This window comes from Pelobates fuscus, chromosome 4 (assembly GCF_036172605.1).
Source record: "Pelobates fuscus isolate aPelFus1 chromosome 4, aPelFus1.pri, whole genome shotgun sequence".
Taxonomy (NCBI): domain Eukaryota; kingdom Metazoa; phylum Chordata; class Amphibia; order Anura; family Pelobatidae; genus Pelobates; species Pelobates fuscus.
The window spans coordinates 163,406,782-163,420,154 of record NC_086320.1 but is presented as its reverse complement, the minus strand read 5'-3'; the positions used below and the strand labels follow the sequence as shown (position 1 = coordinate 163,420,154).

Here is a 13,373-nt window from a genome sequence, read left to right as displayed (position 1 = left end):
AGGAGGCGCTGGAAGAACCTTAAAATCCGAGGCCTACCTGAAGCGGTAGAGACCGCAGAGCTGCACCACTTATTTCGCAGATTGCTCGCCACGCTCTCTACGGCCAAACAGGCCAAAGGGATGCCACTGGACAGTTGCTTTCGCATCTCCAGACCACAAATCGGCACACCAGAAAAAGGGAATGATCTAATTGTAAGATTTCAACACGGCCGAGATCGCCAGACGTTCATGGCGGCCGTGCGCAATAAGTCACCCTTCCACTTTGAGGGCCACTCTTTAACCTTTTACCCAGACCTGTCAAAGGCCACCATGGGCTGGAGACGGTCTCTGCGACCCCTGACTACAGAACTCTTGGCACATAACATACCCTACCGCTGGAGCGCACCCAAAGCTCTAATTATACCCAGAGACACTGGTCATCTGAAACTACACGAAGCTACCGAAATACCTGAAATCCGGCAGCAGCTCGCATTGGGAAGGCAGACACCAGCCACAGCGGAACCTAACAAGCCGAAGACGACTACAACCTGGAATCCTGCCACAGCGCAACCCTTCGTACCGGCAGCCCAGAGGGGAGAAAAAGCGTCTACATCGGTGCCATGAACTCTCTGACATCGTCCACATTATGGACTTAAGTCTTTCTCAGTTATGTTATACTTTTGCGTTTTTTTTATGTTTGAATGTTGTCCACTACTTTAAGCATACTTGCATACCCTCTCCATTGATGTGTGCGTGCAACACACCAGTTTTTACTTGTTCTCCCCCCCCCCCCCCCCGGCCCCCTGTACAATCCCTAGAGAAACCGGCCAGTATAACTGACCCAGGTGTATATGCAGGGGGACATAAGCCTCTCTAACACGCTCCTGGCTCACTAACCTAGATCCACCTAGCGACCAGAGCGGCAACTGTTGCACCCTGACCCATAGGTACTCAGAGCATACTCACCCCGCATCGCTTAAGCAGGTGCTGCACGTTAGATACCCCACTGTTTTCAACATATAATAATAATAATAATAACCTTCACAATATACTAAAAAAATGTGCTGCCTTACTGATGCCAACAACTGCATACCTTTGTTTGACAGAAAATACTTGTTCTAGCTGTTGTGGCTAAGCGAGATTGTATGTACCATCAATGCACAAACAAAGTAAAGAATTAAAAAAAAAAAAGATGAAACATAACATTAGTTTCATTTCTCTACTTTTCTGTGGTTTCTGTGTGCTGACTTGCCAAGTGCACAGTATGAAACTGTCAGTTTCTATGATAATGAATAACATTTGACTAAAATGTAAGTACACATTTGCAGGATAAAAAGGTGTGGAATCATAATTTTTTTTTTTTGTCACACCACACAAAATTTTTTTTACATATATTGGATAAGTAAATAAATTAATAGAAATCTTCTCCAATTAGAAACCTGTGTTTTGATTAAACATTTGGTTTGGTTAAAATAACCTTGTCTGAAGTTGTCCATCTTCCGAACTCTAAAACATATTAAAACACTAACAGGGTTATTTGCTAAAGTGAGAATTTAAAGTGATTCTTTTATTTTTTTATTTAAGAGCAGAGTAGCCAAATGGAAAGCAAAGCTGACTTAGAGAATGTTTTCAGTTTGTCTATTTTGACCTTAAATTTGAAATTAACTTTAAATTCAGGTTGTATTCTCACTTTAGTTACTAGCCCAGTAAAACGTACCTCCATTCCATCACTGAGTCCAAGTCCTCCCCGATCGCCCTTGACTGACATCTCTCTCCCTCAGTCGGAGGGGGAGGAAGGACTGAGGGGAGGACGAGGGCATCACAGACGTAAGAGCTATGCCGCCATTGGATGTCTGGCAACAGCATGCTAGCATTAGCTAGTCTGTAACTTTGTTCCATACAGGTCAATGACGTTGCTGGAGGTGAAGCTACACCTCTGGCAGCTAAGGAATTAATCTCTATATGTGCAGCATTTCATAACACAACTCTGCACATACAGACTCGCGATGCACTGACCCGTTCAAATGATTGAAGTGGTTATAGTGCTTGGAGTAAGCCTGTAATTTCGCAGAGAACTCAAAGCCCGATTTATTTTAACTGTGAATTTGTCAATGTACCAAGGTTCTGGATATGAAACCGAAAACCTTAATTAAGGAAATTGCTACTCTGTCATATTTTTATTCTATCACAATTTTTCCAAATATCTTTAAAATTGTAAGGCTAAGAATAGTCCAAGATATCATCACTAACTTTGTTTCAACCCTAAATAATGTCACATACTTCATGTAATCACAAAACATAGCCCAACACATTCTTTGTTACATTCATGTTGATGAGTAAATACTGTTTTTTGTGTGTGCTTAAATGTGTAAGCAGTGGCATGGGCAGGGCTGGCCAACTGGCTCACTAGGTAATTTCATTGTGGTGCCCTCCTGTCTGGGACTGGTGCACTGGGCAAGTGGCTCCTTAGTCACCCCCTAGCACAGCCATTTTTCTTTATGGGCTCCCAGCCTCGATCCAGCCTCCGCCGATTATTTGCTTGTGTAGTGGAATTTTCTGTAACCCCAGCGCCCAAGCAGAAGTCAATGCTTCCAACAGGCATGGGATTGCCGGGACGTTACCTGGTATCCTAGCTGCCTCCAGCCTGTGAAAACTGCAAACCCTTCAAAGGGAGCAAGGAACAGCTTGTGCTCACATTGCATGGTTCTCCTTCTCCCCCCATTAGAAGCAAATTCCACTTCCTACAAGCTGGCCTCCTTTTCCTCCAGTCACAGTACGTTTGTATAGCCCACCTGGAGGATCATGTAAATTGGTGTGAGTATGTAAACTGGTGTGAGTGTTTGAATCAATGAATCTCTTTGAGGAAAGTTCAGTGTCTGCATGCAGAGGGTGGAGACACTGAATGTTTGGATGCATTTTAGGCAGCCATGACCCTGGAAGGATCTCTAACAGCCATCTGAGGAGTGGCCAGTGAAGTTATCACTAGGCTGTAATGTAAACACTGCATTTTCTCAGAAAAGACAGTGTTTACAGCAAAAAGCCTGAAGGTAATGATTCTATTCACCAGAACAAATTCAATAAGCTTGTTGTTCTGGTGACTAGAGTGGCCCTTTAAAGTTTAGTGAATAAACCTCCGAGATAATGTAGTTGTATTCATGAGGAGTCGGCAAAATGGATCTTTGCCTGCTACGGCGTCAGGCTACCACGGGCAGAAATCCTTGTATCGGCCCTAGACATAAGGGTTCCTGTGGAGTACCCTGTCCTGCATACCAGTACAATAGGCTTGACATGAGGTAGGCAGGCCTAAAGGAGCATGCCAGTCATGCCAATTGCATCACTACAGTGTCCAAGTGCGTGTCAGCATCAACACACACCAGACTGCCTGACATCATACCAACCAACCCCACTGAGGGCAGACCATGCAAAAAGCTCTAGTCTGCATGGCCCTAGTGCTTTAGGCACAGTAGCACTTCTAAAGATGCGCTAATGCTGTGCTATGTTTGCTAAGGTCATTTTTCTGGTGTCCCTGTGGAATGTATGCCTTAATATGTGAATGAATGTTTTTTCTGTGTGTAGTTGGTTATGTAGGTATGATTATATATTAATGCATATGTGAATATAGCTGCTCATAATATAATCATACATGTGTGACTTAAAGGAACCCTGTTAGAGCTACGTGGACACCCCCTCCCCCAAGCCTAAAAATAAAGATTGCTCATTTTTCCTGGTAAAATATTTTATAAATAAAATTCATCAGATCATACAGTCTACATTTTGCCAGCACCCTTACATGAACATAATTAGGAAGTTCCTAAATTCTGAACTGTTGGTGTGTCTTAAGAACTGGTGTGGGAATCATATATTAAAAACAGATATCATCTCAGTCTAAAACGTACCTTTTAAGCCATGTATATTATGTCGTGAATTTTAGTGAGTGCAGTATCTGTTTAAAGAAATTGCAAAAACCTAAGTTCATGGGAAGTGTTGAAATGTGAAGAGTTGTGGTCTGGTCATGTGTGCAGTTAACAACAGTTAATTCATTCTAGGAAAGTTAAAGTACTAAACACTTAAAGGGTTGCTAATGTTTCACTTATTTAAACCAAGATTACAGAGAAATGTTGACTAGTACACTCGCATACATATTCTTTTTTTATTTTTTTATTTTTTTTTAGAACTACCTTGGTATTTGTTAAAGGATCACTATACTGTCAGGAAAACAAACTTGTTTTCCTGACACTAAATAATCCTTAGGACCCCCCCACCCTCAGGGCGCCAGGTGACCTCTCCTCCCCCTCCGATGTCAGCTCCCGAGTGGAGCCGAATGTGCATGCACGGCCAGAGCCATGCGCACATTAAAAACGCCCATAGGAAAGCATTTCTATGCATTGAGCGTCGGGGAAGCACTGTCTAGCGGCTGTCAGGAAGACAGCCACTAGAGGCGGGATTAACCCTGCAATGTAAACATAGCAGTTTCTCTAAAAGTGCTTTGTTTATAGCTGCAGGGTTAAAACCTGGGGGACCTGGCACCAAGACCACTAGATTGAGCTGAAGTGGTCTGGGTGACTATAGTGGTCCTTTAAATGAAACAGCTGTAATGGTTGCGTCAGGGTCTTCTGCGAAATATGGCAAAACAGAGGGTAGCTTCATAGGGGTCCAAGTATTCCATAGTAACCAAGAGGACTTTCAAACTTAAAAAATAATTACTTGCACGCACACACGCCCACACTGCAAGACAGACAAAGATACAGATATGCAAACCGCAAACAGAGTAGACACTAACCATGGTCACAAACGTAAGAAAATCAAGTAAATTGTTAGACCATAACTTCTGCTTTTTTTTCAAAGAATGTGTGTGAACATTGTGATCTAATTTCTACCAATAGTTTCACATTTAAAAACTGTGACAGGAAATGTAGATATTTTCCTTTCTTGCAGTTCAGTTTGTCAACTCCAAAAAAAAAGAGAAATATATGTGAATAGTGTAGGTCTGTTTATAACAATATATCCAGTAAAATTATGCAAGGTAGCACTTAGCTTAAAGCTATTAACTTAGCTCTAGTAATGACAGCTTTGGAGGTTTAACCCTTGCATGGAGGCACCTGTGAACTCCTAGCTTGTTCCCAATGCAGATCATATGTGGAGAGAACAAAGACTCATATGATGCAATATCGGCACTTCACTAATGTATACGTACAAATAATGAGCCTTATACTGTGCTCAGAGTGTAGCAGGCGTGAGATGGTTTTATTCCTCACCACCGGGATGTTTTAAAAGCTTGGCACAGATGGCACCAGATATGTGGTAAAAGACTGGCAGAAATTGCAGAAACATAGAAAATATACATACTTCATTTGTGAATTACAAAAGGATAGTACATTGCAAAAAAATAAGTACAACAGTTTTGCCCAATTAAGCCTTTTTCAAGTGACACTATAGTCACCAAAACAACTTCAGCTTAATGAAGCAGTTTTGGTGTATAGAACATGCCCCTGCTGTCTCACTGCTCAGTTCTCTGCCATTTAGGAGTTAAATCACGTTGTTTATGCAGCCCTAGTCACACCTCCCTGCATGTGACTTACATGGTCTTCCTAAACACGTCCTGTAAAGAGTCATCTAATGTTTACACTACCTTTATTGCAAATTCTGTTTAATTTCCAATTTCTTATCTCCTGCTCTGTTAATAGCTTGTTAGAACATAAAGGACCCACCTGTGTGTGATTAAAGTTCAGTTTACAGAGCAGGGGATAAAAACCTTTAAAATAAGTTACATCTGATTTGAAATGAAACAATTTTGTTTTCTTGCAGGCTGTGTCAGTCACATTCAGATAATGTGTGGCTAGGGCTGCATAAACAGAAACAAAACAGGAATGATTTAACTCCTAAATGGCAGAGAATTGAGCAGTGAAACTGTAGGAGCATGATCTATACACAAAACGGCTCCATTAAGCTAAAGATGTTTAGGTGACTATAGTGTCCCTTTAAATGTCCATGCAGGTAAAGAGCGTTTTAAATTCTTTGTTTCGTTATCAATGTTTAAAAAAAACTGAGGCCTTTTCTTTCCATTAATCATTACTGAGAAAAATCATAAAACAAATAAACATATTTGTACAAAGTTACAATATAATAGTCAAAAATTATACAAAAATATTTGTGTATCATTATTTTATTATAGTTTAAAAGGCCATAGCTATGGTAACTACTATGTGGAGAGTTAATAACAATACAGATTGTATATCAATATAATGCAGCATACAAGAATAGTGAAAATTATAAAGTTTATGAATTGGTTTCAAATTAAATGTAAATAGTATAATGTGAGGTATGTTGTGCATTACTTAAAACGTGTGTGCATGTTGCATTGTGTATATATTATTATTATTGGCAATTATATATATATACACACACACACACGTTTTAAGTAGACACATATAATGGTTTTAAAAATGGGAGTCGTAGGTGTTGGCATGGCAACCCGCACAAATTATGTGTTAGTTATGAAATAAAGTTAAAAGGACTTGGTCAAACGGTGATCGTATGTGATTGGTAGGTATGAAATCAGTACGGGACTGCGAGGTCTATAGAGAAGTGCCAGTGACAACTGTGATAACCCTCCGGTAATTTTAATTTTTAGACCTCACAAAATATATGTGCTTAATAGAGAGGATAAGTAAGCATTATAATAATAAAAAGTAATGGATCACCTTTAATGTAAAATGTGTGTACCAAATGTGATTTTATGCCACCAAGTACTTTTAAAGAGTTACTATAATCCTTTTGAGATGGGGGACCTTTCCTGCGTAATATGCCCTACTGGGCACTATAGGGAAGGCCCACCATCTCAATTTGCAATAATACCTGAAAAAAACTTACCTTGAATCCAGCACCAGACGAAGCACCCCCTCCTGACGTCACTAGGGCTGCATTCATGGTCCAATCACAGTCTTCTCTATGAGAATTCTGTGATTGGATCATTTTGCTGGCTCAGAGGGCATGCGCGCACTCTGGTCTGGTAAGGGGAGGGAGTGGAGATGAGGAAACGTTTATAAAAATAAAAGACCAATGCACATGGAGGGAGGCATGAGGGAGCACAATGTAGGTGGGAGGGGAGTGCTAGCCTCCCCATGCAGGCACTCTGACAACAGACATATGCACAGAATTGACATTGGGAAACCGGGAACAGAGTTTCAAGCTGCCTAAATCATGTGTGTTTGGGGTGCAACAAGTCCCCAGCACACAATTAACAAGATCTCTGTATATGCAGTGTTTCAAGCAGAAACACTGCACATATTGGTTCCTACCACCATGCCCACTTCAAATAACTGAAGTGGTCCTGTTGGTTAGAGTAACCGTTTAAGCCGAGAACGAGAAGTCTAAACATAGGAGAAATCACTGGTTTTAATATCAACAAAGACTTAAAAATCTTTTACTGTGAAAGGTTATTAAATCCTAAAATTAGCTAAACTTGTAATGCTTATTGTAATGCTATTTATTGACCATCAGCAGAAACAGCTGTAGTGATTAGCATTAACAAACCCCATATCCACTTTCTCTATTATTGATGACCATCGATTCTTTTTTCAAATACAGATGTTCCTGGGTCCATGCCAAATGGAATGTGGGAAGGAGACCTTAGAGCAATCAAGTGGAGTGATATGAAAGATCATGGAGGTTGCCATGGTAAAGTATATGGACTTTTCTAGTGGTTTTGTTTTATTTAGTAATTCAAGATACCTTTTAAATTATGGTTTTAATGTTTAGATTTATTGTGTGTATATAATTCAATTTTAGACTAGTTTTGCAAATGGTTTGTCCCTCTTTAATTAGGACTTTCACAGGAAACACTGAGCCTGTGCAGGATTTAGAGCCGGATTACCAATTTGGCAGTCGCCTACGGCCCAGACTCAGACCAATATCTGCTCTCAGCCAATCTTTGCTTTAGCCATTCCTTTGATTGGCAGGGACCCTCATTCAGTGTTCAACTAAAAATGTAACAAAGAATGGTGGGACTGTATCAGGGGATATATGCCACCTATTTATACCACCTGTTCATTGAGATGACATTGTGTATTGAGTGACACTTCTTAAAACAACAACATGTAATTGAGAATGCAAAAAATATATTTCATTATTTAGAATAAATGCTATAAATTGCATTAATTTTGTGTTGGTGTCTAGAGTGTCCCTTCCCGTGGTGTCTCATTCTTCCTTTACATAATAATAAAAGATCTACTTTATATTTAATACATTATTGCCCTTTTATAATGATGATTTGATATTAAGTAGTACGGTATTACCATTTGTCTGCATCATGGAATAAATGGCATTTATTCACCATCAGCTCTTTCTATAATTTTGCCTTAGGAAAGGGTTTGTCTTAAAGCTTTTGAAACTAGCAAAGTAAATAAATCACATTACATTTTTCTCTGTCTTATTTTGCATGATTTAAATAAAGTACTTTAAATATCCATGATTGAAAAATGCATTGCTGGCTGTGAACAATGAGAATTAAGAAAAACATGCAAGTAGGAGAATCTTTACATTCTCTCGCAAGTGACCTTATAGTAGCTTTTGGGGTCTTTGCATAGACCCCAGATTGTGACAGCTCTACTTGCAGTGTACTTGTTATGTACACGGCATGAAGGGTCAGTGTTTGTGGATGCTGGGGTGTAAATGTGAAGTGTATTTATAAATGCAAGCGAGTATTTGTGTGAAGTGTCTGTGTGTGAATGCAGGGGTGTATAGGTGTGTAGTGACTGTGTGTAAATGCAAGGGTGTATTTGTCTGGAGTGTCTGTGTGTGAATCCAGGGGGTGTTTGTCTGGACTGTATGTGTGTGAATGCAATGGTGTGTTTTTTCTGAAGTGTCTGTGTATGAATGCAGGTGTGTTTTTGTGTTGAGTGGAGTGTTAATGTGAAGGCAGAGGTGTATTTGTGTGGAATTTATTTGAATGCACCAGAGTGTATACACCCCATCTCCCTTCCCATGTCACTATTCTCCTTCCAGAGCTCCTTGCTGTCCACCTTCATGTCCTTTCATCTACCCTTCCCACCCCCCCTTTTCTCTAGATCTATTCCATTTCACTTCCTTGCCCCCTTCATTCATTGTCTCTCCCAATATATGCCTTTCTCTTCCCTATTCTTCTGTTACAATTCCTGTATTATGGCATTGCCTCCTGTTTGCTTCCTGAAGCAGATAAAGTCATCCCTGGCTTTCTGTGATGCAAGTGAGCCAAAGAGAGCTGCACATGGGCTGGTTCTAAACACTGGCAGTGACATCACCCATCACTGAAGCACAAGCCAACAGGAGCTGGATTTAGAACCAGCCCCCCTACTATTCTGTTCCCGGACTCAGTTTGTCCGAATATTAATTATGGTAAAATGTATAATATTGACACATTTTGACAGTCATTTTACTAGATACATTTACCTCAATCATCAGGTTCAAACACTATAAATGTTGAGTTAATGTTCCTGTTTTATCTAACTTAAACACTGGAAATATGTATGTCTTGCTGTGTTAGTATGTGATAAATATTGGTCTAAAGGTTAACTAGAATTATTAAAATACTTTGTGATATAGAAACAGGAACAGGTTTGTGATCTGTGCTTCCTCAGCAATATCTCCATAGCAGTGTGACATCAAGGGAATTGTCAGATGCTCCTAGTGTGAGCAATCCTTCAGATGTGTGTTTATAGTTAGTTGCTGTCTGGGGACTTGTGTTTGACTTCATGCAGGATAAACTATAAAAAAACAAAAAAAACATTTAAATCCACTTGGACCATGAAATGAAAACAAATATCACCAGGCATGTAGTTTCCCCCTTGTAGTGCTAATTACATAACCCCCTATTTCCACTGGACTAAGATGGACACTTTAATTTTAGCGATATGAGTGGGGTCAGGGCTGCCATCAGAAATGTTGGTGCCCCTGACAAAGTTCAAGGTCTGGGCCCCCAGAATCCACTTACAGTGAGGGAAAAAAGTATTTGATCCCCTGCTGATTTTGAACGTTGTCCACTGACAAAGAAATGATCAGTCTATAATTTTAATAGTAAGTGTATTTTAACAGTGAGAGATAGAAAAACGCATGTCAAAAAATGTATAAATTGATTTGCATGTCAATGAGTGAAATAAGAATTTGATCCCCTATCAATCAGCAAGATTTCTGACTTCTAGGTGGCTTTTATACAGGTAACGAGCTGAGATTAGGAGCACTCTCTTAAAGGGAGTGCTCCTAATCTCTGCTCGTTAGCTGTATAAAAGACACATGTCCACAGAAGAAATCAATCAATCAGATTCCAAACTCTCCACCATGGCCAAGACCAAAGAGCTGTCCAAGAATGTCAGGGACAAGATTGTAGACCTACACAATGCTGGAATGAGCTACAAGTCCATCGCTAAGCAGCATGGTGAGAAGGTGACAACAGTTGGTGCGATTATTCACAAATGGAAGAAACACAAAATAACTGTCAGTCTCCCTCATCTGGTACTCCATGCAAGATCTCAACTTGTGGAGTTTCAATGATCATAAGAACGGTGAGTAATCAGCCCAGAACTACATGGGAGGATCTTGTTAATGAACTCAAGGCAGCTGGGACCATAGTCACTAAGAAAACATTTGGTAACACACTACGCTGTGAAGGACTGAAATCCTGCAGCACCCGCAAGGTCCCCCTGCTCAAGAAAGCACATGTACAGGCCCATCTGAAGTTTGCCAATGAACATCTGAATGATTTAGAGGAGAACTGGGTGAAAGTGTTGTGGTCAGATGAGTTCAATATCAAACTCTTTGGCATTAACTCAACTCGCCGTGTTTGTAGGAGGAGGAATTCTGCATACGACCCCAAGAACACCATCCCCACTGTCAAACATGGAGGTGGAAACATTGTGCTTTGGGGGGGGGGGAGGTTCTGCTAAGGGGAAAGGACAACTGCACCACATGAAAGAGACGATGGGCGGGGCCACGTACTGTCAAATCTTGGGTGAAAACCTCCTAACCTCAGTCAGAGTATTGAGAATGGGTCGTGGATGGGTATTTCAGCATGACAACGACCCAAAACACACAGCCAAGGCAACAAAGGAGTGGCTCAAGAAGAAGCACATTAAGGTTGTGGAGTGGCCTAGCCAGTCTCCAGACCCTAAACCCATAGAAAATTGGTGGGAGCAGAAGGTTTGAGTTACCAAATGTCAGCCTCGAAACCTTAATGACTTGGAAAGGATCTGCAAAGAGGAGTGGGACAAAAACCCTCCTGAGATGTGTGCAAACCTGGTGGCAAACTACAAGAAACGTCTGGCCTCTGTGATTGCCAACAAGGGTTTTGCCGCCAAGTACTAAGTCTAGAGGGTCAAATACTTATTTCACTTATTAACATGCAAATCAATTTATAACTTTTTTGACATGCGTTTTTCTGGATTCTTTCTTTGTTATTCTGTCTCTCACCGTTAAAATACACCTACCATTAAAGTGATAGACTGATCATTTCTTTGTCAGTGGGCAAACATTCAAAATCAGCAGGGGATCAAATACTTTTTTCCCTCACTGTACAAGGATGCAGTGTGTGTGTAGAGTGGATGCAGAGTGTGTGTGGAAGGGGTGTGTTTGTGTAGTAGATGCAGTGTGTATAAAGGGGCCAAAATGTAATTCTCCATCTGTTGTACAAGTCCCAGAATGATGCACACACTGATACACATACACGCACACACATACAGATACAGTTACACACCCTGACGGATAGTTACACACACAGATATACACATTGAAGGTCAGGTCATACACTCAGGTGCACACTGACATACAGATACACACAGACAGATACACTGTGAAACACTAGTGCGCAGACACGCACACACACACACAGAAACACAGGTACACACACTGACACAGTTACATACATAGAAACAAACAGATATACATACACACACACAGATACACATACACACTCAGATGCACATTGACACACAAATACATAGACACAGATACAAGTACACACAGGACCACATACACACAGATACACACACTCAAGTGCACACTGACACACAGATACAAACAGACACACAAACTGACAGATACACACATACACTCAGGTACACATAGATACATACACAGACACACTAGCACACTCATTTTTTTGCCACCCTCCTGTTTCTTACCTTTTGGCTGCAGATGAGTGGACTCTGCTGGCTGGGGCTGTTGTGGGTCTGGCTCTCTCCTCTTTCTCCACCAGAATGACCTCATGATAGCAGAAGTGGATTTATTAATACCTGGGTGACCAGCAGACACATTGTTGTGAAACACCTTCATGATATTAACCCTTTCCCCCAATGGAACAGTTTGTCCTGAGGTTTACCGCAGGGCGCCTGAGACTGAGCCTCCATGATGGAGCCAAGCAGTGGAGAGGACAATGAAAGGACAGTGGACCCAATGATACATTCCGGGGGAATGATATGGGCCGTTTCTTGCTCTAGTATAGCCTCAGTATCAAACTGCCTGGACAAGGCATCGGCCTTGACATTTTTAGAACCAGGTCTGTAGGTGATAAGAAAATTAAAGCGAGAAAGAAATAGAAACCACCTAGCTTGTCTAGAAGATAATCGCTTAGCATCTCCTATGTAAGCCAGGTTTTTGTGATCAGTAATGATCAAAAGGGGGTCCTTGGAACCCTCTAGAAGATGTCACCACTCCTTGAGAGCTAGAATAATGGCCAACAATTCTCTATTGCCAATATCGTAATTGCGCTCAGCAGGAGACAGCTTTCTAGAAAAGTAACCACAAGGATGTAACAGAGTTCCCTGGCTCTCCCTCTGGGAGAGAACTGCCCCTACCCCTGTCTCTGAAGCATCAACCTCCAGTATGAAAGGCTTACTGGTGTCAGGATGTATCAATATGTCGGCAGAGGCAAAACGCTGTTTGAGAGTTTCAAAGGCTTTCATTGCCTCCTTAGACCATATCGTACTTCTAGCCCCCTTGCGTGTCATATTGGTGATGGGGGCTATTACTGAAGAAAATTCCTTTATAAATCTTCTGTAATAATTGGCGAAACCAATGAACCGTTGAATGGCTTTCAACCCAGTGGGTAAAGGCCACTGTAGAACAGACTCTAGTTTTTTAGGATCCATCTAAAACCCAGAGGCAGAAATATTATATCCTAAAAACTGTACTTCAGACTGGTCAAAGATAAATTTTTCCAATTTAGAATAAAGTTGTTTTTTTAATAAGGTTTGCAGAACTTGTTTAACGTGATCGTGGTGAGACTGGGGTCAGGAGAATAAATAAGGATATCATCCAGATAGACCAAGACAACCGAGTAAATGTAATCCCTGACTACATCGTTAATGAAATCTTGGAAAACCGCTGGAGCATTGCACAACCCGAATGGCATCACTAGATATATTTAT

At 40.9% G+C, this 13,373-nt stretch overlaps 1 protein-coding gene across 1 annotated transcript in view; it reads left to right on the top strand.

The window, feature by feature from the left end:
- LOC134608698 (N-acetyllactosaminide beta-1,6-N-acetylglucosaminyl-transferase-like) overlaps positions 1-13,373 on the top strand; it is a 77,535-nt gene that overhangs the window by 47,301 nt on the left and 16,861 nt on the right. The window contains exon 2 of the mRNA XM_063451737.1: positions 7,567-7,656. Coding sequence (XP_063307807.1) covers positions 7,567-7,656 — 90 coding nt within the window. The remainder of the gene's footprint in view (positions 1-7,566; positions 7,657-13,373) is intronic.